The sequence below is a fragment of the Pararge aegeria genome, chromosome 7 (assembly GCF_905163445.1).
Source record: "Pararge aegeria chromosome 7, ilParAegt1.1, whole genome shotgun sequence".
Lineage (NCBI taxonomy): Eukaryota > Metazoa > Arthropoda > Insecta > Lepidoptera > Nymphalidae > Pararge > Pararge aegeria.
This window is the reverse complement of record NC_053186.1, coordinates 4,587,721-4,612,044: the sequence shown is the minus strand read 5'-3', so window position 1 is coordinate 4,612,044 and position 24,324 is coordinate 4,587,721. Positions and strand designations below refer to the sequence as shown.

At 34.4% G+C, this 24,324-nt stretch overlaps 3 protein-coding genes and 1 non-coding gene across 5 annotated transcripts; 1 reads left to right on the top strand and 3 right to left on the bottom strand.

Annotated features, from left to right (window-relative positions):
* Positions 1-7,751: 7,751 nt before the first annotated feature.
* On the top strand, positions 7,752-8,289 carry LOC120625014 (the record flags this gene model as incomplete). The annotated part of the gene is made up of 2 exons (XM_039891924.1): positions 7,752-8,115; positions 8,195-8,289. Coding segments are annotated over 2 exons (459 nt in total), but the record flags the coding sequence as incomplete, so codon positions are not given.
* Positions 8,290-9,828: 1,539 nt separating this feature from the next.
* On the bottom strand, positions 9,829-18,117 carry LOC120625251 (T-complex protein 1 subunit epsilon). The gene is made up of 10 exons (XM_039892256.1): positions 17,877-18,117; positions 16,295-16,529; positions 15,179-15,411; positions 14,740-14,898; positions 13,648-13,794; positions 12,961-13,168; positions 12,314-12,468; positions 11,411-11,565; positions 10,516-10,607; positions 9,829-10,242 (listed from the first exon to the last, which is right to left on the bottom strand). Exons 1-10 carry the CDS (start codon positions 17,982-17,984, stop codon positions 10,112-10,114), a joined length of 1,623 nt encoding a protein of 540 aa, XP_039748190.1. The 5' UTR covers positions 17,985-18,117; the 3' UTR covers positions 9,829-10,111.
* A 907-nt stretch (positions 18,118-19,024) lies between these two features.
* On the bottom strand, positions 19,025-23,105 carry LOC120625331 (nascent polypeptide-associated complex subunit alpha). Of its 2 annotated transcripts, none has more exons than XM_039892365.1 (6): positions 22,969-23,105; positions 22,103-22,255; positions 20,839-20,960; positions 20,064-20,282; positions 19,660-19,821; positions 19,025-19,412 (listed from the first exon to the last, which is right to left on the bottom strand). In XM_039892365.1, exons 2-6 carry the CDS (start codon positions 22,218-22,220, stop codon positions 19,398-19,400), a joined length of 636 nt encoding a protein of 211 aa, XP_039748299.1. In that variant the 5' UTR covers positions 22,221-22,255; positions 22,969-23,105; the 3' UTR covers positions 19,025-19,397. The 2 variants fall into 2 exon arrangements, with proteins under 2 accessions (XP_039748299.1, XP_039748301.1); XM_039892367.1 differs by lacking the exon at positions 22,969-23,105 and adding an exon at positions 22,715-22,962.
* LOC120625482 lies at positions 21,575-21,706 on the bottom strand. The gene has a single exon (XR_005658809.1). It is a non-coding gene; the product is annotated as a small nucleolar RNA SNORA16B/SNORA16A family (small nucleolar RNA).
* Positions 23,106-24,324: the final 1,219 nt, after the last annotated feature.

The window sequence follows — 24,324 nt, the reverse complement described above, 5'->3', positions numbered from 1 at the left end:
GCTGTGTTGTGGGCCGATAATGGATTGATGTGATGATGATGGTGAATAATTTAGAACCAACCGATCTGCGGGGGATGTGTCTCCTCCTATAGCATGGAAGACACACACGGGCGTCACCACGCGGCGACAATAACATGAAATACGACACACATCATCGGCCAGATTGGGGCTATGTTCTCCCGCGCACTTTAACTTTATCCTTTTCTAGACTTTGTTAGGTATAATTTTGAAGATATCTTAGTTACTCATTTTTACTATACCAGATTTATAAGTTACATACTTTATGTAATAAGAAAATTTTAGAAATTTGCAAAAAAAGTGTTATTTTGATCACATAAGTCATCTAAAAAGAATGTGTAACTAGAGATTCCCAAGTTATTTAAGTTTTGGCACAAAAAGGGCATGCGTACATGAAAAATATTTCTTGAAATTAGTAATATAAAAAAAAAAATTTACTCTTGCTACCCAGTGTGAGGGTGGGTTAATAATAAATAATGTATGAAGTGCATAGTTATAAGAATAAAGTCAGTACATGCCTAACGCTGGTGTATCATTGACACGTCTTTACATGGCGCAGCCGGGAAATTAAAATTAAAGTAGAAAACTCTGGAAACATGGAAAGTATATTGACGCCGCCGTCTTCGTTTTGTTTTGACAAAAATGCATCGGACGCAAATGACAAGTGGATCAAGTGGAAAAGAAGTTACGAAATATACAGTAAAGCGTGTGAAATAAATAAAAAATCATTGGAAATACAGGTGAACATTTTATTGCACGTGGTGGGTGAGCAGTGTCGAGAAATTTTAGACCAGCTGCCAGAGAAATGCTCGACTGTTGAAAACATGGAAAAAGTTGGATGAACAATTCAAAACAAAAACGTAACGATTGAACGTCATAGTGCAGCCATTCGTGAATGGTTATTAAGAAAGGATGACCTGTCACTAAAAAAGGCGATGGATATTTGTCGTGCTGCCGTGGCATCCCGGACCTATTCGGAGAAGATTAAGCCTGAAAGAGAAGATATGCATAATGTTCATCAAGTAAAACAAATGCAAAATCACATTGCACTTGTAAAGTCGAAGATATCATCGTCACGAGGACAAATAAGAAGCCAGGTACCCGACGAAGCAGCGTAGTTCGAGCGATGGAGTGCGGGGCGCGGCGATCGCGCGGATTCGCGTTTCCAGCGCGCTGGTGGGCCCCGCGAGCGCCCCCTGCCGACCAGAGGCCGTGGCGCGAGCCAGTGGCGTTCGGTTGCGGGTTCGAATAATCAGTGTAGTTATTGTGGAATAGTGCATAAAAAGTTTGAGTGCCCAGCCTACGGCCAAAAGTGTGCGCGGTGTTTAAGGATGAATAATTTTGCCCGGGTTTGTGGAGTGCATTATATTGAGGACTCTGATGATAGAGTAATATATTCAATAAATAACAGTGATTGGAATCTTAGCTTACATATTTGTGGCACGTTGATTAAATTTAAATTAGATACGGGGGCAGATGTTAATGTTTTACCGTTATATTATCTGAAAAAATTGCAAATACCACAGGATTGTTTATTAAAAACAAACACGAGATTAAACGGTTATTCTGGTGCAAGCATATGCGTCGTAGGGAAGATATATTTAAATGTGATTTATAAAGTAAAGAATTATATGCTCGAATTTAAGATAGTGATGTTCAGTCTGTACCGATATTAGGACGTTATGGTTGCACAGAACTAGACGTAGTGAGAAGTGTCATGTCGATACAAACCGGATTTTGTAACGAATTTTAAAGATGTGTTTCAAAGAATAGGGTGCTTACCGGGTCAATATAAAATACATTTAAAGGAACTTTGGATGAAATTCTATCAAGACTATCAGGGGCTAGGTTTTTTAGTACGCTAGATGCCTATTCAGGATTTTGGAATATCTCCTTAGATGCACAGAGTAGTTTGTACTGCACATTCAACACTCCTTTTGGTAGATACAAGCCTAAATAATACCTTATGGAATATGTTCAGCGTCAGAAGTCTTTCATAAAAAAATGATAGAAAATTTTGATGACATAGAAGGAGTGTGCATGTATATCGATGATTTGCTAATTTATGGTAGAAATAAAGAAGAACATGATGAAAGGTTAAGAAGAGTGTTAGAAAGATGTAGGAAAATTAATTTAAAATTAAATGAAAAGAAATGTAAGTTTGGTTTGGAAGAAATAAAATATTTAGGACACAGGATAACAAAAATGGCCTGTATCCTGATGACAGTCATATCACGGCGATTACAAAATGCCGATCCCTAATGATAAAAAGGATGTGGAAAGATTATTAGGTTTAGTTAAATTACATAGGTAATTTTATTCCTAATCTATCGGATAAGGTACTTCCATTACGAGAGTTATTAAGAAAAGAAACTGACTGGAACGAAAGGCATGAGAAATGTTTTCGGGATATTAAGCATTGTTTGACTAGTCGCCCTGTGTTACAATATTATGATGTCAATAAACCAATAGTTATATCAGTAGATGCGAGTAAGAGTGGCTTGGGTGCGTGCTTGATGCAAAATAATTTACCGGTATGTTATGCGTCCAAGGCGCTTACTAAGGCTGAACAGAGATATGCACAAATTGAGAAAGAACTGTTTGCGTTTGTGTTTGCATGCGAGAAGTTTTATGCGTACATTTAAGGGAAAACGAATGTTATTATTGAAACCGATCATAAGCCACTCATTAGTATAATAAAGACACCAATTACAGATGCTCCTGGGCGTTTACAAAGAATGTTGTTACGCTTGCAACGCTATACATTTAAGTTAGTCTACAAGCCTGGCAAGCACCTGTATATTGCCGACGCATTATCGCGCGCTTATGAACCTGCCGAGACCGTTCACTCGAGTCAAGACAGAATACAAATAAAACAAATACCTCAATGTTTGCCTCGTGTTAAGTTTGTAGCTTCCCTGTTTCACCGAACAAACCGAATTTGTTGTGAATGAGTATTTTTTTTACCTATTATCTGTCTAATACTGTTGACGGCCGATTGGCGCAGTTTGCAGCGACCCTGCTTTCGGAGTCCAAGGCCGCGGGTACAATTCCCGCTACTGGACAATATTTGTGTGATAAGCATGAATGTTTTTCAGCAGTGTCTGGGTGTTTATATATATAATCTAAGTATTTATGTATATTATTCATAAAAAGTATTCATCAGTCATCTTAGTACCCATAACACTTAGCTTAGTTTTGGGCTAGATGGCGATGTGTGTATTGTCGTAATATTTATTTCTTATTTATCAAAAAAAAAAAACTGGTATTAACCTCGTGCCTCGGAAATCAGACTAGACAATTTCAGTAATAGTACAGCTTTTTTGGGCCAGGTGCATAACTACTACCGTGCTTTTTACTCCCGCCAAGCAGTTTTGCTGTGTTCCGGTATAAAGGGCATGGTTGCAGTTGTCCTACGCCTTAGGTTGAAGGGGATGAAATTTAGAGATCGTGTTCTTTGCAGCGAGGTGTTGCTTTTTATGAATGCGGTGGTTTCCCATTTACTAAAAAAGGAAAAACGTTGTAAAATCATGAAAATCAGGCTTAATTTGCTATACCTACTCCGCGTTGGGCCCCATAAGAAGGCTCAGAGTCACTCAGCGGGCGATGTAGCTATGCTCTATCTCTACGCGATCGAATTAGTCTTTATGACGAGGTGTGTGCCGTCACGCGGGGTGCGGCATCAGCGCTTACGCAATATTTTGAAAACGCACAGTTTGCTGCGTTACAAAAATCCACTGAGAATGATAGTGAATTAAAACAGCTGTCAAAGTACATTAAAAAGGGTTGGCCGGTCGAAAAAAATGCTGTGTTGCATATAGTGAAACCATATTGGAAATATAAGGAGGATTTGTCGTTTGCTTATGGTCTTATTTGGAAAAATGAAAGGGTTGTGGTACCCAAATCATTACGAAAAGAAATGTTAAGTAGAGTACATATTGGTCATATGGGGTTGAAAAAAAATTAAATTAAGGGCTAGAGAAACGATATTTTGGCCAGGCATAAATAATGACATAGTAAATGTAATAAATGATTGTGATGTTTGTCTTGCGCATGAGAAATTGAATCAAAAAGAAAAGTTGCAGCCTCATTAAATTCCAGATAGTCCGTGGGTTAAAGTTGGCACTGACCTGTTCCAACTAAAGGGTGTCAATTATTTAATTATAGTAGATTACTATAGTAAATAATATATAAAAGTTTTTTGAAATAGTGGAACTACAGTATACTGATTCTATGCATATAATAACATGTTTAAAAAATATTTTTTGCCATTATGGAATTCCAACTGTGGTGATTTCAGAGTGCGGGCCCCAATATAACTTAACTTTCTTCAAAGAGTTTGCTATGGAATGGGGATTCAAACATGTAACTTCCTCGCCTCACTATTCACAATCGAATGGACAAGTAGAACGTTTTATTCAGACGGTAAAAAATATAATGATTAAAACTAAAGAAACGGGGTCTGATTACCGTTTAGCTATATTGGAATATTTAAATACACCATTATCGTTAGAGTTACCTTCGCCGGCAGAGTTACTACAGAGTAGGAAGTTAAGAAGCATTTTGCCCATATCAAAAAAAATTAAAGCCAAAAGTACACGAAAACATAAGACATAAATTATTAACTAGACAGGACGAACAAAAATTTTATTATGATCGGAATGCTAAAAACTTAAAAAAAATATTGTAGGACAAAAAGTAAGGATTTATGATTTAAATATTAAAAGATGGATACCAGGTACAATAACCCGCGTTTTGAATAATAGATCGTATGAAGTTACAAATTTAAAATGCAAAAAATTAGTTCGTAACAAGCGACATATTACGGTAGATAGGCCGGAAAGACAAGACACGCTTCACTATGGGGTTTGAGTATGACGATATAGACTTAAATACAGATGTTAACGTAGAACCTTACCAAACTCAAAATATGCGTACAGGTACGATAGAGAATAATTATGTCTTGTTCTGGCAGGACAGTTAGGCCTCCGGATAGATGGGGGTTTACGTAACTCCCATTCTTGCTCGGAATAAGGAGCTTTACGGCGAAAATGTGCATAATATAATAGTTAAGTAAAATATTATTATGTATGTGGTAAATTTGATATAAGTTCAATATTGAGTTCAAATTCATGGATTAAAAATAAGGTTAATGTGTTTATTGATTTTGTATTTTTCTACTAGAATATTGTTGAAAAAGTTTTTAAGTAATGTAAATTTGTCTTTAAAATCTTTAAGATTTAATTTTAATATCAAATGCATTTTGTGATGAATTGATTATTTGATTGATTTGTAATTTAATTAATTTTGAAAAGAGAAAGGTGAGAGTGATTGTTAATTTTTAGTTTATTTTTAAGGGGAAAGATGTGAGGGTGGGTTAGTAATAAATATTGTATGAGGTGCATAGTTATAAGAATAAAGTCAGTACATGCCTAACGCTGGTGTAAGACACGTCTTTACACCCAGCTCTTGCCGAAGGTACGATAAATCGGTCAAGTTATCTAATTCATTTGTCCTTTATGAGGTTTTTTTTGTGCTTCGTTTTTCTTAACTAGGCTTAATTCCAGTCGTCGGAAACCTTATACATATATAGAAATAATACAGGTCGATTTATCAAATATCAAAATTCTTTCTGCAAGGCTTTGTTTGTTGGACAATTAATCTGTAAAAATGGGCGCATTCTCAGAAACTGGCAGTTAAGAAATGAGTTATCCACCCCTGTGCTTCAGACGACACAAAGCTGCCAAATCTTGATTAGTAGTACTGTATTAGTCCAAGAGCCCGTGACTGCCAGACCTTCCTTTTATAATATAAGCTGAAAGTTTTTCTATGTATACCTTTAGTAAAGGTAAGAACGATCCCCACCCATTATACCTGGGTAGTGGTGGCTTTGGCAGGTAACAGGTAATAAAGGTGTATAAAATTCCATCTTAAATTTATTAATTTATAAAACTTATTTTTTATATATATCTGTTTGTAACAATATCACAACTTACGTCATTCATTACCAGACGCTTAATACGGTTCCAACGATTCGCCAGACACCCCTAAACTATAATATTTTGTAATTTTACTTACGTTATTTTTTAAAAGCTGAATTTTATATATGTTTTTTGGGGAACTATAAAAAGATGTTTCTTTAGTAGCCAGACACATTCGAGGGTTCTATCATCCTGCCAGACGCATTGGAGTGCATAGAAAATGTGAGAGCGCGGTGCTTATGTACTAACTAGTGCGAGTGAGACAGGCCGTTCGGTTTATTGCGATCTTTTACTGCGCATCAGCTGTCGTTTACTCTGTATTATTCAGTGAACAGTTATATAGTCGTAGTAATAGTAAACATTGTAATATTAAACTGTGTTATTTGGTTGATAAATGTGATCCAGTTTTAATAAATAAATAAATTTTTTATCATGAGTGACGAAAACGTAGAAGAAGTTTGTTTTGTCTGTAAAAAAAGTGGTGAAGATCTAGTAATATTTTCGGAAGAGACTTTTAAAAAATGTCAAACTATTTTAAAATTAAGAAAAATACATAACCTCAAGTATAAAAACATTATTTTACCTGGTGAATATATAGATAATCGTTATCACCGGTCATGTTATAAAGCATTTACAGGTCTCATGAAAAAATACTTCAGTAATGAACCTGTAAGTACTGAAAAAATAAAAAGAAAAAAACAAATAAGCAGTGTGCTAACCGGCAACTCATCTCCAACTTCATCATCAACACTCCAGTCGAGTTCAGTACCACTTGATTTGGAATCTCAAATAAAATCGCAAGAAATTTTACGTTCCCAATCAATCGGAGCACAACCTTCTACATCACAAGATGAATCTTATTTACAGCCTGTACCTACAGAATCTCCCACGACATCACAGGTAATTAAAATTTCTCCACCAAAAAGTCCACAATCTTCAACTCTTCAGGATCATTCTAATTCTTCTGAACCGGATGTTAGTGATAATAATATTTCAATTCAGGACATGATTATTTCGTCGGATAATATTGTTGGTAATAATGACAACGAGATCGTTTGTATTTTTTGTGATAGAAAAAAATAAATAATTCGATCTAGAATGCTTCCGCTTCATGCAGCTGATGTTGATAAATTTAAAACTAGCATCATTTCCAAGATTGAAGGTCATGAAGAGTATAACGATTTTTTAAATAAATTGAATAATTTTTCTGGCCTAAAATTTTTTTATCATACAGAATGCCGAGTTGGTTTCAATAATAAGTTATCTTCTTTAACAGCACAACCTGACAAAACGGAGTGGCATTACCAACGAAAGTATCACCAAATAGTTTTTGAGGAAATTAGAACAATTATTAACGAAGACGTGATTAAAAAAGGACGCTGCTTTTTATTGGTGTATTTACATGACCTGTATATTGATTTATTACAAAATCGTCTTAAAGAAAATTCTATGGATATGACTGGTATTTTTACAGCACACCATCTTGAAGAGAAAATTCTGAAGATATTTTCTAAGGACATAAAATTTTTTAACATTCGCAATAAGAAAATAATAGCTCCAAAATATCTACAAGCTATAGATGATTCTATTCTAGATAATTTACAAACAGAGAACATTTTACGAAAGTCTGCATTGATTTTAAGAAAATTAATACTCCAAATTGAAAAAAAAAAAATACCAACAAAAAAAAATAACATCAGAGCATTTAATATCAGGAGAAGTTTCGATACCTCAAGATCTTTTAAGATCTTTAATGTTATTCAAAGTCTTTTATGCTACCTATACAATGTTGGTAATTTAAACGACGTTGATGCTGCTAGGCTGCAAATTTTTATCGATTCTTACACAGTCTCTGATGTAAACGAAGCTTTTAATAACAAAAAACTACGGAATTTTGATGCCAGTTGCTTACCACCTTGCAAAAGTGAGCTATTTCAGCAATTTCTGCGCGCGAATTATATATGTTCTATATGGAACAATGCTCACTTGAAAATTCCAACAGCATACGAACCAGTAAATTATGGTTGGATTCTGGAAAAAAATCAATACTATTTTAAATGGTTTGAGGGGGATCAGTTACCGAATTATGTTAGTGAATCTTTACAACAAATGTCAGGTATGTAATAATTGGATGAGAATATATAACACGAATTTATGACAGCTTATAATTAACTAGGATCATTTTATTATTACAGAAACGAACGAAGGTGATATTGACAACGATCAATGCGAGGACTGGAGTAGCGAAGACGAAAATGGAAATATCGACGACAACGATGAAAATTTTTAAATAATGCATTTGATTGTAAAGAATTTGATAATTGATTTAAAAATCATTGAATATTTGTTTGAAATAAATTTTTTTTTTTTTAATGTTTGCTTTTCAAAAGAATTATGAATAAATATAATAAACTTCATAAGACGTATGAAAATCTAAATTTAGTGATTTTTTCGGATTATATTTTCTTATAAAATTATACTTTAATGCAAATTGTTTTAGAAATTTATAATAAATTTATTGAATTTCTTGATAAAGGATAGCTAATTTTCAGTACAAGATCGCAATAAACCGAACGGCCTGTCTCACTCGCACCAGTTAGTACATAAGCACCGCGCTCTCACATTTTCTATGCACTCCAATGCGTCTGGCAGGATGATAGAACCCTCGAATGTGTCTGGCTACTAAAGAAACATCTTTTTATAGTTCCCCAAAAAACATATATAAAATTCAGCTTTTAAAAAATAACGTAAGTAAAATTACAAAATATTATAGTTTAGGGGTGTCTGGCGAAGGGTTGGAACCGTATTAAGCGTCTGGTAATGAATGACGTAAGTTGTGATATTGTTACAAACAGATATATATAAAAAATAAGTTTTATAAATTAATAAATTTAAGATGGAATTTTATACACCTTCATTACCTGTTACCTGCCAAAGCCACCACTACCCAGGTATAATGGGTGGGGATCGTTCATACCTTTACTAAAGGTATACATAGAAAAACTTTCAGCTTATATTATAAAAGGAAGGTCTGGCATTTACGGGCTCTTGCTCTATATCTCTTTGTTATAGTCTAATATTACGGTTCTTTTTTTAAATAAAACAACTTGAATATAGCTAAATTAATTTATTAGTGCACCAAAAAGCATACATCTCGTATCACACCTTGTAATCATAAAAATGCAGGTTATTACTATTTATGCTGATCTCATTTTAATGCAATTTCTGACGTCACTTTTTGACAATTACTATATGAAGCGTCCAATATGCAGCTCCGGTAAAGATCAGTAATGCTGGTTTAGCCTTAGTGTAGTAGGTACATATCTCCTTACCTTTCTTAAAATGCAAACATTATAATTTCTTGGAATACTTCTTCCTTTTAAAATATTAATCCGGTCATTCTCGCAATGTGCAATTTTACTTTGGTGATAAATAAAGAATGTATTTTTAAAACTTAATTAATCAGAAAATTTGTTGTTATTTTAAGACAGGTTAGAAAAATTAAGGCTTTAATCGTAACTGCAATACGAAACTATTGTTCAAGAGTATAAAAGTTTTGAACTTTTAAAAACGGTACTTATAGATATAATAGTTTCTTTTTTGTTTTGGCGATGTTATCCCATTTTGCCATCATACCAAAAGCAAATTGTTTTAATTTTGGAAAATACTGTAAATTGCGTAAAATGAAATATTTTTTCCATCACTCCTCACATACAAGAAGCAAACGACAAAACTTATAAATAATACCAAAGCTGATTAAAATAATTAAATCGTAATATTATATTAAAATAAACAAAAATAATACAGTATATTTCTATTATTGTTGTGATATTTAAACTCAGTATTGTTCAGTAGGAAAGCGTAGATTATAAACCTTATAGCCTTTATGTAATATTTTATGTTACAAAAACGTAGAATGACTGTCCGAAATATCTACAACAAACCTTTTATTATCACCACAAGTTGCCGTTAAGTTATCAGACTTTGTCAGTCTGTTTAGTTACGTTAGCATCATACGAAACGTGCTGTTAAATTATTCAACACGTCTGTAATGTCGTTAAGTCTATTGGGTGTAGTAAATATTTAATAATGATTTGTGATATGACTCAATATTATTGGTCGGCCGGCGAACGTACGTCATCTATCTTCAAGATCATCTTCACTAGTTGAGTTGCCAGCGCAATCTGTTGCTTCTTGGAGTGCAGAGATTCAATCACATTCATTGCTTTCATGTCATTTGAATCTGTGAAAGAGAAATGAAATTTATATGTATGAAGATGGAGCACTTTTAAATTAATATTTTTTAATAACTACGATAAATTCATGATTAAATTATTCACAATACATAATCAGTTATTTTTTGAATACGAAAATATTCCCGTCATTTATTTATATATATATAAAGTTGGTGCGTTTAAAAATAAGTCGTGCCATTTTTCGCATTTAAATATTTTTTTTTTTATTTACTTCTCAGAAATCTGAAGTCGCGGTATGATAATAAAATTGAATAACTCACCATTTGACATACAGTCCACTCCGAGGTTGCTGTTGTTCTCAGACGCCTGTCTTGCTTTCAGTTCGGACAGGGTGTCGATTGGAGACAAACCACTGTAAAACGCAAAGAGTGACTTTTAATGACTGGCAATTTTCTAATTTGTGTTATCTGTATTTTCTCTGGCCTGGCCGTGTGTGTGAGGAGACAAAGACGTGCCGCTAAACGATTAAGCATTCCGATACAACCGACCGATGAATTTGATATAACTGCTTTACCCCTAACAGGAAACGATCAGGTGAGATAGCTGTCAAGGGCTAACTAGATGGAAGAGGGTAGATGAATAAAAGAAAACAAAAATGTTGTCTCTGCACCATCAAAAGATGGCGAGAAAGAGGTGATCTTATAGAAACTTATAAAATATCAGACAATTACTACAATCTTTCAAATTTTAAGGAAACACGTTAAGGTTTGAAAAAAAATGTATTCTCAGCTTGTGGTGTGGCTACAACCTAAGCCATTCATTCCTGCTGGGCTGGTATTGATCGATAACTATTATGAAATCCATATTGATATTATTAATGCGAGAGTGTGTTTGTTTGTTTGTCCTTATGTAACATCCTATGTAAGCAATCAACATGATTTTGGCATAGTGAATTCACCGACAAAGAACGCAGGCAACAGCTAGTATACTGACGATATTTGACGACCAGTAACACATAACACAAGCTACGCTTACTTTGGGGCTAGATGGCGATGTGTGTATTGTCGTAGTATATTTATTTATTTATTATTTATACTATCCAAATTTAAAATGTATATAGTATATTAGCTGTTGAAGGGCCATCTTGGACCGATTTTCATAAATAATTGCTAAGAACACTCCCGACACCATATATGGCACGTGTTTCACAATTACCTGTTCTCTGCGAGTGCGAGCGGGATAGCCTCCAGAGCGTCAGCGAAGGCCCTGTAAGCGTACTGGTCCAAGGAGGACAGTTTGTCCGCGGCGCGTGCAACCGCCAGAGAGCAAGACACTTCGGCCGCACCACCGCCATACACAACTCGGGAATCCTGAAACAACATGGTTTTAGGGTGAGTTGCCTTACAAGTGTTACAAACCATGATTGATTGCCAGAGGGTTCAATTCAATACTTTGCAATTATTGTATGCTTAAGAAAAATACAAAATTATAAATGTTGTGCATGTGGTGCACAGTAGAGTCGGCGAAGTGGGCCGCGACCCTGCTTTCTGGGTCCAAGGCTGTGGAAATCGACAACTGGAAAATTTTCGTGTGAAGAACATTTAATGTTTTTCAACGCCTGGGTGTTTATTTGTATTTTATAAATATTTATGTATATTATTGATAAAAATATTCTTTAGTCATTTTAGTACCCATAACACAAGCTACGCTTACATTGGGGCTAGATGGCGAAGTGTTTACTGTCAAAAAAAAAAAAAAAAAAGAGTCCAAAGAGTAGTCAGGCTCCATACTAAAATATTCCCACTTTGTTCTCCACAATTCAAATTAAGGTTTCAATTATTACTATTACACTTATTATAATTATCAAAATCGAAATGCTACATGATGATTTACTATATGACTTTTTTACCGTAATAATTGACAGACCAAGCAGATTGCTCATCTGATCGTAAGTGGAAAACCATCGCCTTTACATAATGTAGTATACACATTAGGCAGTACTCAATACTCCAACAAGTACGATAGTTCGACACTGCGCTGCACACCGTTTCACGGATTAGTTCCACGGGGGTCTTCTGTATTGATTATTTACCCCCTAGCCCCTCGCCCCTCACTCACCTGAACCAAGCTGCGCACAATGCACAACGCGTCGTGCACCGAGCGCTTCGCCTCCTCCACAATCATCCGGTTGCCGCCGCGCATCAACAGCGTCACTGCACGAGAGTTGGAGCACTGCTCTATGACCAGCATCTCGTCTTTGGACGTTCCGAAGGCTGGAAACGACAATAACCATTGTTATTCATACTAACATTATAAATGTATCTATAATTTACATAAATAATTCTATCTAACCTAAGTAAATAAAGTAAATTTACTGACGTCAATCGTCAAAGAAATGCAGTGTAGAGCGATCACTATATATTAATCTTACATCTATCGTTTAATTATTATACTCAATTGATTATAGTTTTTTTATTAATTCATTTTAATTATGACACACGCTATTTACTTAAATCCCATGGAAGCATTATCCACATACCTGTCCAGAACTAAAAGTAGCTATGTTTTAGGGACAATTATCCTTTATATTACAATAAATGTCTTTTGGTATGGATATTTGTTACCTCAACCATAGCACCCAATCTACATGAAACTTTGACAAACATATACTTTGAATTCCAGAAAAAAAACCGATGTTGCGAGAATTTCATAAAGCAAACACAGACTTAGTTACTGGAAACAACAAATTGTTGGACTATACTCACTTAGCTCCCTGACCAGGCCGCATGAACCTAATTTATCTGGAGTTAGCTCCTCGAAGCGTGGCACAATCCTGCCCCCAGTTGCGATGGCGATGAGTTCCATCTCAGGACCTCCTACCCAGCGTACAGCTGGTAAGTCTTCAGAGAGTAAAAGATGGTTTGCTTCATCGTCGAAACCCCATTGGCAAATGGCCAGGGTTGCTCCTGCATCCTATAATGTTATGAGATCTAGTTAATATTATTACTTCATTCTCACTTTCCTTGTTGGTTTAGTTAGCTTGTTCAGATAATTGGTTCAACTCTGGTTTGTTAGATCGTTGAGTCCCAAAATAATCAAGTCATGATGTGAAAATGGTGCCAATTCAGTTGTACAAAATTTAGGGAATTATTGTTAGATCTGTCAATTTAGTTAAGCTTAGATAGCTAGCACTGTCCGCTATAAAACGATTCACCACATGCTTCACCTGTCCTTGCTAGGTTATTTATGTCGTTCTTATTACTACTACTATTCAAGTATTCTAATATAGTTGCTGTGATTTATTAAATAATGATCTTGTTGATTTTAAAAATTGATTATAAAGTTGTGAAAAAACTTAAGAAACTGTTCATTTCAATAATCATCATACGTCATCATGGAAAGAGATAGCTTTTGGAATAAAAGGCACATAATTTTTTTTATTGTGTACATACCTTGACCCTACGCACAATTTCGAGGAACTTCTCGTGCTCATAACGACGCAGGTCGCGATATTCCTCAGCTGAGCCAACTTGGAGCTTATGCTTGGTCTTAGGCTTAGGTGGCTCAAACGGGCAGGTTAGGATAGCCAGCTTTACATCCTGAGAAAAAAAAAAATATTTTTCAGCCTGTCTAAGTAATTAACGTGTATTAATTTTACAAGCGTATCTGTGTCTGACAAAGTGTCCAATTATTTTGCAGCTTTTTCTATTTGAAAGCTGACATTATTAAGATAGTAAGCTATACATTTTTAAGTGTTTGCAGACCATTATTTTCTTCTAACCAAAAGAAAAATTAACCATCCTACTGATATTATAAATGCCAAAGTTTGTATGGATGGATGGGATGTTTGTTACTCTTTCAGGCAAAAACTAAAAAAAACCAATTTGACTGAATTTTGGAATGGAGATAGATTATACTCTGAGCGTCTGAATTAACATAAAGGCAGCTTTTTATCCCAGGAAAATGCACAAATGCAATGCATTCCCGCAGGATTAATGAAAAACCGAAAAACCGCATATGAAGCTGCAGGCAACAGCTGGTATTCAATAAGTCTAAATTCACCACCATATATGTTGTACTTTTCTTTATTATATATTCATTCATTTATCTTGTTTATTTATTTATACTGCACTTATTTAATTTTTTACTAATATTTTTATATAACTAGTTAAAAGTTTTTCAATGATTCAATAATGAATATTTTCTTCAATATTTTTAATGTTAAACCCCAGTTTTTGCAGGGGTAAATTCATGGGTTATTGTATGGGCGTAGTCTGTGCATTCTTTGCAAACTTTCACAAGTCTCTTCTTCATTTTAATGTTTAACATTAAAAATATTGAAGAAAATATTCATTATTGAATCATTGAAAAACTTTTAACTAGTTATATAAAAATATTAGTAAAAAATTAAATAAGTGCAGTATAAATAAATAAACAAGATAAATGAATGAATATATAATAGTTTCACTGTCTAAACTACATACATCACTGCCTATTTTAGAACTTAAGCATTAAGAACAAGATCAAATAGCTGTAATGCTTACCTTAAGTACTTTGGGCATCTGGGAATGGCTCATTGTCTTATTGATGACTACACCTCTTACTAACATGGAGTCTTCCATGCGACCCCCTACTTTTCCCTCCACTTTGATTAACTCAAAGTTCACATCGCGTTTCTCTAAGTCTGCTACAGAAAGAATTGCCTGCAAAGAAAGGAAATCTTTAAATAAATTTCTTTGTTGTTCACCTAATTAGAGGCTTCTGCTGAGCACACATATTCATAATGTTATGCTACAGGTAATTAAGCTAAGAAAATTTTAGTATTCACAATCAAGTCATGATATTCCATATCAAGCAACTTAATAAGGTAAACGTTTTTGGCTAGGAAGTATATAAACTTACAACTGAGCTCCTGATGTTAGTCTCTTGGCACTTCAATTAAGCACTCATGCTAACTAGATATAATTTAACAAAGTCACTTACATCAACAGCTATCTCAGCCATCAACTGATGACATTTCACGACAACTTTGCTCCCAAGGGTAGTTCTTGCAACTTTGATGAGGTTGTCCCTTGTATCCTTGTTGACTGGGAAAGCTTCACTGATGCTGTCTAGATGTGTTAAGGCTGTTGCCGCTGCCATTTCAAAGCCATCTGCGATACGGATGGGGTGAATACCCTTGTCGAGTAGGGATGATGCTTGTTCTAAAAGAGCGCCTGTGAAAAAGTAATTGAGAATTAATAACTTTGATTTTTTTTTTATTCCACTACAAGTTAGCCCTTGACTGCCATCTCACTAAGTGTTATGTGATGATGCAGTCCAAGATGGTAACAGGCTAATCTGTAAGGCGCATGACATTTATATAAAATCCATACTTTTAATACCCGAATGCTATCACTTACCAGTAGCAACTGGCATGCATTTGACAGTGGGACGGTAACCAATGTCATTCCACCATAATTATATATTACTTCAATTAAATGCATGTATTGTTTAAAAGAAGCTACTAGTTCACATAGGTATGTTAACATCCAAATTAACACTTATAAACTGCCCTGCCCTGTGGTTAAGATGAAAAATTAACAACAGTTACATTCTTGGGTTGCTGGAAGACAAACAAATGGACTAAGCAAATGCTAGGTTTCCCTAATACATTGCATTTAAAAATTTATATATATTAGAAATAATAAATTTATATATATAGAAAAGAAAGGCCATTTTCATTTTAGCCTTTCTTTTCTGCAATGAAGAAGAATGGAGTTACATATCTAAAAAATTATAGATTTGCAAATTAAAATATTACATCAAATAAATATATAATATAGTAAATATCTCATAGTGGTTGTATTTAAATTACAGAAATAGAGTCATTGTGTCATGAATTGCCAACTATGTTTATTAAATAAGGCCATAAATATAGATTTCGTACAATGGATGTTGTATTCACAACCAATGATTGTTGCCTGCACAGGGTGTAAGGGTAAAACTCTTAAGAGTTCATGTTTTACACCTTTTAAATGTAATACATTTTTACTTGTATTTTTTCGATTAAATAAATTTAAAAAAAATGCTCTATTATTTTCTATGCTGTGTACATACCTGCCAACACAACTACCCCTGTAGTGCCATCACCAATCTCATCATCCTGGCTCTGAGCAAGCTGCACCATAAGCTTGCCAATTTCATGGTCCACATCCATCAGCTTAAGGATAGTTGCACCATCGTTGGTGACTGTTACTTCACCGTCAGCTGACACCATCATCTTGTCTAGCCCTCTCGGGCCAAGTGATGTGCGAAGGATGCTCGCGATCAAACGCGCAGCTTGGATGTGCGACTAAAAATAAGGTTTCATTTGTACCTTACACAATTGGTGACTACATTAAGCATGCTATTGTAGAAACAAAGAACCCAAATTGCATGGACACCTCAGACACAGCCAAGGAAGATTTCATTATAATCAAAACACTAGGTAAAATTTTTAATCATCATTAGTGTCCATTGTATTATGTTAAAAGCAGTGTGGAGACCAAGTTTGATCCCTGGCACGCACTACAGAGTTTTTGGAGTTGTGTCCATTTAATATAAGAAATTTGAATATCACTTTCTTTAACAGTGAAGCAAAACATTGTGAGAAAACCTGCATGCCCGAGAGTTTTCCTTAATGTTCTCAACGGTGTGTGAAGTCTACTAATCCACACCTGGCCAGCATGGTAAACTACAGCCTAACTTCTTCTGAGAGGAGACCTGTGGCTTTTAGTAGGCAGTTAATGGATGGATGATAATTATATTATTGTAATAGCTGATGCTACAACAACTTCATCCACATTTGATTCGGATTTTGAAAATCCAGAAGGAACTTTTTTGGGATAAAATAAAAAATATCATAGGTTCAGCTATGAAATGCAATTTATCTCAGTGCACTATTTAATCAAGATTTATCTCAGCTCATATCTCAATCATATGTCAGATTATTCTTTGCCTGATAGTTACAGCTGTGTTAAACCATTTCCTTGATAAAACTTAATTTTATCCAGGCAATGGTTCAACATTTTCTGAATAAAATTAAGTTTTCTAAACTTGTAGAAGTAGTAAGTCCAAGCAACTATGTTTAAAATGTTTTCATCAGTGGAAACAAATAAAATAGTAAAAATCGACGTGTGTAAATGTTTAATTAGGTTTATAAGATTTTATTATTGCCATTTAGAAGCACCTTAAGTTAAGGGTTATAAAGTAGGTTTCATGATAATTGAATTCTTGGCTTATTAGCTTATATCTGTACCAACTGGGTGCAAATAAGCTTTAAAGAATGATCACTGAATGCTGGGAACAACCACTGCATGATTCTGTTCTCTTACAATCAACAATCATGTGACCCAACATCTGACTTTTAAAACTCATTTTTCTCTAAATATACAATAGTAAACCAACAAAAACGCACCTATAAAGATAGCATTCTACGTAAATAAATCAATGGTCTGAAGTTTTCTAGAAGTTTTAAATGTTTTCGTTGAATATTGTAACAAAATAAATTTTAACTCTGATAGGTTGTTCGCAATTTCAAAATAATATCTTCTATCAAAGTGTTTTATGTCTATTAAATGGATTCAACAAGCGAAGAATATTAAGACAAGACCTTTAATTAATTTATTGTTAAAGAGTTAGTAATGTTTAAAAATATTACCTTCAAAGCATCGATACCGGTTAGCCGTTTTTGGTTTTCTTGGTCCCTTAAAATAATAAACGGCCGGCCAAATTCGTCAAAGGCCACCGTCCCTGGAAACATCGACATTTTTGACAAATATCTAACTACACAATTAGAGGATTAATCTGGATTCAAATTTCAATTTTTCATTTCATTTCATCAAAGAAAACAAATGAATCACAGATGCAAATCCTAAATTACACATGACATATGTCAGAACTCAGATGACAGTGACACCAGGACATAGACAAGTTATAGATTTTTTTCTCCGCTTCTGTGTGTCATCTTTTGGGCCACTAGTGTACTCAGAGTTATATCTAAGCCAGCCAAAAGTCAGCCAGCAAAATTGAGGGCACCGAAGTCTATTTCTAAATCGGGGGGCACAAACACTGCCGTACCATCCTTTACTGGAACCATTTTTTTCAGGCCCCCATGACACTCAGGTAACGGTTTTGGCGACAGATTGGTGCAGAACCAGGTGCTGGAGCACCCTTGTGTACCCTTCAACGGCCAAGTCACACAACAATTACTATAATTATAAAGAAATCGCAGTGAGGAACTTGGCACGACTTTGTCTAGATTTCATTACTTTTTAGAGATAAACAAGCAGCTCCATCGTGCCTTGGCTAGTTTTTTACAGAATATTTTTGGTCGGATTGATTTAATGTTTAATTGTTACAGTGTGTTCAATTAAATTAACCTCTAGCTAACGTAGTTATTATGAGCGATGTCAGAGGTAAAATAACAGATGTAAACATACTGTAAATCATAAATCTAAAAAAACTAAAATAAATAGGTTTCATTTATATCAGACCATTAAAGACATTAATAGTATATTTTATATAACCAAAACTGCCCCGTGAGTTGCGGGCGATAGTTGTAAAAATGAATGAATGAATGAATACCCTTTTATTGTATACACATAAAAAAATTGAAAATATTTCTTTACGAAAAGTATACTATTTGGCGGCCTAATCGCTACACAGCGAAATTCATAAAATTATTTTTTTTCGCTTTATTAACACCCCTTACAAGATAACCATTTAATACAAAAGGCTTTCGAATGCAAAAGAATTAAAAACTAGTAGTTCGGAAGATGAGAGCCATTCAAACAAAGGAAAACAAACTTTCAGCTTTATTAATGGATTATTAGTATAGACAACACCGTTTATTAATCTCCAGCAACAGGAAGGCACATATCTAGAGAAAGTCTTGAACCAATTTTGATAAAAGCAAAAGTTTTCCATAAGTCCAAACATCTTTAGGAACGAAAAAAAACAAAAGTTTAGAATACTTTATTGTATTTTAAAGTAAATATTAATTCTATATACAATCCCATAATCGTTCAAATAACAATTTTATTTTCTCATTTCTTGAGATTGACTTAAATTGGCGGATATATACTGGTGTGGGAGAGACAGACATCAGCCGTTTCACTTTCTATAGCAACCATCTTAAAACTAGGTACATAAAATAACTCTTGTGACTATGTCCACCTCCTTACATTGTCAGCTCCTGTAAATAACAGAAATAAAGATAAAAAAAAATTAATCAAGTTGGATTAAGTGGAACCTCAACACAGGACCTTAACTTTAAGATCAATCACCGGAATAACAAACCATTAACACCACCTTAGATTGTCCAAAAAAAAATTGTGGATAAACTCAATTCAAAAGCCCATTCTTCTGTATATATATTCATAATTCGTGTTATGTCGGTTACACAAGTTGGCGGTACTACTTATAGAAAAAGGGCAACGCACCATTATAGCGTTTACGATGTCGGACTGGTTATTCTTCAGGGCTCGAACCGCCTTCGCTCGAGAAACGTTGGCTTGCGCCATAACTATCTCGACATCCTTCTCGTCGATCTCGGTCTCGTCTACACATTCCTCGTCTTCCTCTTCCGCGATTGGCGCTACCGTCTGAAATCAGGAAAAATGTATTAATATAAAAAAACAATGAATGCCATTTACTGTGTCGGCACTTTGGTAGATTTTACTGCCAAAATGCGCCTACAGTTGTTTAACCCCTTTATAATACTTTCATTCTTATGTATACTAAATTTTAAAGGAGGTATTTGGATAAAAGGTTTCACTCTTATCTATGCATAAATTTTTATAATAATTTCTACAATACTCTTTACTTGATAAAAAGCAAGACTCACAGTGCCAGCGGTTGCGGCATCGTTGCCCGCGGCTTGTGTCTCTGGCGCCTTGAACCTTTCCGCCGCGGCCATGGTTGCCTGCTGAGATAGATCCTCAATCTTGGCTTCACCAAACACAATGTATGTGTCGGAATGAGGGTTTTTGTATACATCTGGTGAGTTAATCACAAATAGGATGTTCTTTGATTTCCTGATCGTCACCCTGTTGACCCCTTGCACCTGAAATTTTTTATGAATTTGATAAGTTAGTTTGGGTTATGCTGGCCACTATATTATATAAAGATAATTGATTTTATAGTGCAATGTTTTGCCACAATTCGACAGTGTTTGTTTCTGTTTAATTTTACTAGCCAGAGCTGTCTGGTTCTTGGCGTAAAAAGTATACTATGAAGTCCCAGTAAGGAAACTGTCTCCCTAACTAATTGTATCAGTCGGTCTACCTACTAACTCCCTCCCTGGCGCAGCGGTGGCTATGGAATGACCAGCAGGGGAAATAATAAATTTCCTATGGTCTGGCCTAGTTACCACCCCCTACAGAATAATCGTACCAATAAGCACTTTCATATGTCATGTACTAAGCAATAAGGAGCATGGGTTTAGAATAATTAAGTGGGAAAAAAAGGCTTCTCAAACCATTCCAATGCGTAGAATAAAATATACAGTAGTGCACTTCAAATGACACTCACAGCTAACTTCCGCAACATAAAGTTTGATTGTTTCATAAAGTACTTAATAAGGTATGTATAATTAACATTTTTTTTTAAATAACACTTACAGGCTTAAGTCCAAGTTTGCTCATAATTTTACGCGCCTTTTTCTCACCGCGTGACTGCTTGGCCTTTGATACAATATCAATGCCAGCAATTGGGTTTGTGATACCTCCAGCACCTGGTGCTCCTGAAAATGGAGTGATGCCATATTTTAAAGACTAAATTTAACTAAATGACTAAATTTTAACATTATATTGACACATTTATTATTGGATAGGAGCAGCAATTACTTTGCAGAAGAAGACATGATATACAATGATCATTAAATTTTCTACATTCTGTGAAAACCAGGAAAATCTATAAGAGATGTTGTTTTTACACAATTGTAAGACTTAGTAATGGTTCATTGTAAATTCAACTTCTTCCAAGGATAATTTAGTGTCAGAGCGCTACATGCTTAAGAGCACAGTTCAGAGATGTGTATTGAGAAGTTACAAATAGCACCATGCAGATTTGACTGGTTTATGTAGATTGTAGCAAATTAATAATAATGTTTATAATACATTAAGGTGTGTGCTTTACATTACAATCTTGGAGACTTCTCAATTTTTGGGATTATGTGGACTGAATCTATTATGCTCAACTATGTCCAATTAGAGTTCTTAGTTAAAGGCATTTAACAAATTAAATGACTCTCTTTTTTCTTCTTCTTTCTTACAATATTTTAATTCAAATTTTAACATGTTTAATTCAAATTTTGGAGCTGTTGCTGCAGTTATGTCTACACTCAATTATAATATTCAATGTACTTGACATGGGTAATGCACCCTGTTCAAATAAAACAGCATGCGACCTTTATGCAAAGAATTGTTGTTGGCCACATTTTGACTGATATTAGGTATGATACCATATTCAGCTTCGATTGGGCCATACTTTAGGCAATAGACTGCAATTGGCTTAAAAATATATACTTACTACATACTTCTACTGCCCTCCTCCTTTGCCAGCCCACAAGTGATTCGATACTTTAAGCTTTCTGTGCGGCTAGCATAGGCATTATCTACCGGGGAAAGGATATAAATGTATCTTCTTCCACAGCTTTATCTACTCTCAGAGCACTGCCACACAAGTGGAAATAATATGTAGGGTAAACTTCTCCTTTTCCATGTTCCCGTGCTTTAGCAGGTGAACACATTATAATATAATAGTATATGTATAGATCATTTTTGTCTCCTGCCTTTGCTAGCCCTGCAGAGGCACTTTTATCAGTCTGTCATTTGAGACTGTCAGAAAACCTTTTAAAGTAGGTGAAATTGTATAATATTTTACCTGCATCCTCCAACTCTGGGATGGTGTCATCAGAATCACTGTCTGATGATGCAGTCTCCTCCTTGCGCTTCTCTGTCATTGAAGCAGTAGCTTTGTCTAACTCTGTTAGTTCTGGCATTATGTCTCTTAGTTTTTTGATTGATGCAATTATTCCTGTGCACAAAATATTAATTGCAAATAAAAATAATCTCTTGCTAATAGATCAGACACAACACCCTGTTTACAATATATTTATAGTAAATAACTACAAAAATGTTTCAAATATGATGAGAAATATTTCCAAAAAGTGTGACTTTAGACTTAGCGGAGATATTATCAGTGTACATGTCAGATATAAAATTGTATGTAAGCAATTCTTTCATCACATTCTCTAAAAATATGTTTTAAATAATACAAGAAAGCATTCATACAAATTTCATACATATCTATTTATTTTATTTTTTTATCTTAGCACATACATATAGTCTTTATTTTATAGTTGAGTGGGTAAAATATTTCACAAGGTGTCAATAACTATTATATTTAACCGTGGAAGGAAAATTCACGGCTAAGGTTTAGAATATTCATTAGACCTAAACTACTCTATATAGTCGAAGTATTGTCTGTACTTACGCTGTAAAAAAATTAATGAAAGAACAAACAAGTAGCGTATTAGCTAAATTATACTCAAAAATTAGGAATATCTGTCGAACTATGCAAATAACGAAAATAATCGAAAAAATGCCGCAAGAAGCGCGGTTGTCACAAATAAAGCACTATTTCGGAAATAATTCGCACAACTTATTCCAATAACACAGCTAATCACGTTGACTATACAAAATTACACTTAATCATCACGATTTCGTAGATATCTTCAGATTATTTACCTTGTGCAAAGGAAATTTATTTCGGAAAGGAAACCCTCAATAGTTTTTCGTTTTGACAAGCAGCAGGGCTGCCAGTTGTTAAGAAATGACAGCTAGCTCTGGACAATTATACAAATTGACTGACACTCTACGAATAACAAAATTGTAGCAGAACCGATTTTAAAAACTGTGAATATGTACATACAAGTGTATACATTGAATTAAAAAAAAATACTAGTAAAATTGAACACACCTAAAAGGTAATAAAAGCAATATGAACTTTTTTAAGATAAACTAGTTGGTCTGGCAGACGTTTTTCTGAAAATCCTGGAACCTAATCGCAGCGTCACCTACCGGGTCCATTTGTAGAACAAACCGTACAGGAACCGTACTTTGAAAAAACTGGAAGAATATGTAAAGTTTTTGTGATAAGGCTACATTAAAATTAAATATAAATGAAAAATACATTAAAGTTAAAACTATACTATACTACGTGTTGTTTACAGTTTTCCGATTTATAGTTTTTTACTCTGGTAACTAAACTTCCTGTCAAAAATAATTGTCATTCGTGCTAGTGTTGTCTATATTACATATATTTAAATATCGATACTAAGGAATTTCAATTATTATGAACTGGCACTCTGACATTGTAATATTTTTTTTTTGTTTTAAGGTATTTAAGTTAAACTTTAATAAAATTGGTTTCCTTTTTTGATGTCTATTTTTTATTGCTGTAGGAACTGGTCATTATGCTCAAAACATTTCTTCTTCTTATTAAAGTTATCATGTTAGCCTTATCATGTTTGACTGCTAGGCACAGGGCCACGAGCCTTGCCCATCATCATCAAGTTACACCGGGGCGGAGAAGCAGGGTGCTGATGTGCCGAACATTGGAAAAGCCTTAGAAAACAACCAGCTTAATTCCGTCCTTTTTAAAACTTACTTACTCTGTTTTACTTGGCTATGATACTGACCACTGACGTAATAAGGAATGGACGTCGGTCTCATACAAAATTTACATAAAGATAATGACATGATATGTGCCCTATTTATTTTAATTTTTTCCAAACCAATACATCGAAGTTGCTTGTATTCGAATGACACATATGCTATTGATTAATTTACTACTCAATATCAATTTACAAACACAGACTTCATCGGTATAAAGCAAATACGGTGGCATTCTTTTGGACCAAAATATTCTTGTTTTTCTATAGTTAGCAACGTATAGGATGTCGAGGAAAACTGAATAAATTTAACATGGCATGGTATGCAACAAATAGAAGAACAAAATCATCACAAAAATATTTTTTTAAATACAATAAGCGACTCTACTTTGTTCCAAATCTTGCGATCGCTTATTCCAAATATAGTAAA

Excerpts from the sequence above, each read along its gene's own strand:
- LOC120625331 (XM_039892365.1), bottom strand. The coding sequence starts at position 22,220 with ATGCCAGAACTAACAGAGTTAGACAAAGCTACTGCTTCAATGACAGAG. Across the intron at positions 20,283-20,838 it reads GCAAACTTGGACTTAAGCCT|GTGCAAGGGGTCAACAGGGT; the intron begins GTAAGTGTTATT and ends AAAAAATTTCAG. Across the intron at positions 19,822-20,063 it reads ATGCCGCAACCGCTGGCACT|ACGGTAGCGCCAATCGCGGA; the intron begins GTGAGTCTTGCT and ends TCCTGATTTCAG.
- LOC120625251 (XM_039892256.1), bottom strand. The coding sequence starts at position 17,984 with ATGTCGATGTTTCCAGGGACGGTGGCCTTTGACGAATTTGGCCGGCCG. Across the intron at positions 14,899-15,178 it reads TGGCTGAGATAGCTGTTGAT|GCAATTCTTTCTGTAGCAGA; the intron begins GTAAGTGACTTT and ends CTTTCTTTGCAG. Across the intron at positions 10,243-10,515 it reads AGTGGACTGTATGTCAAATG|ATTCAAATGACATGAAAGCA; the intron begins GTGAGTTATTCA and ends TCTCTTTCACAG.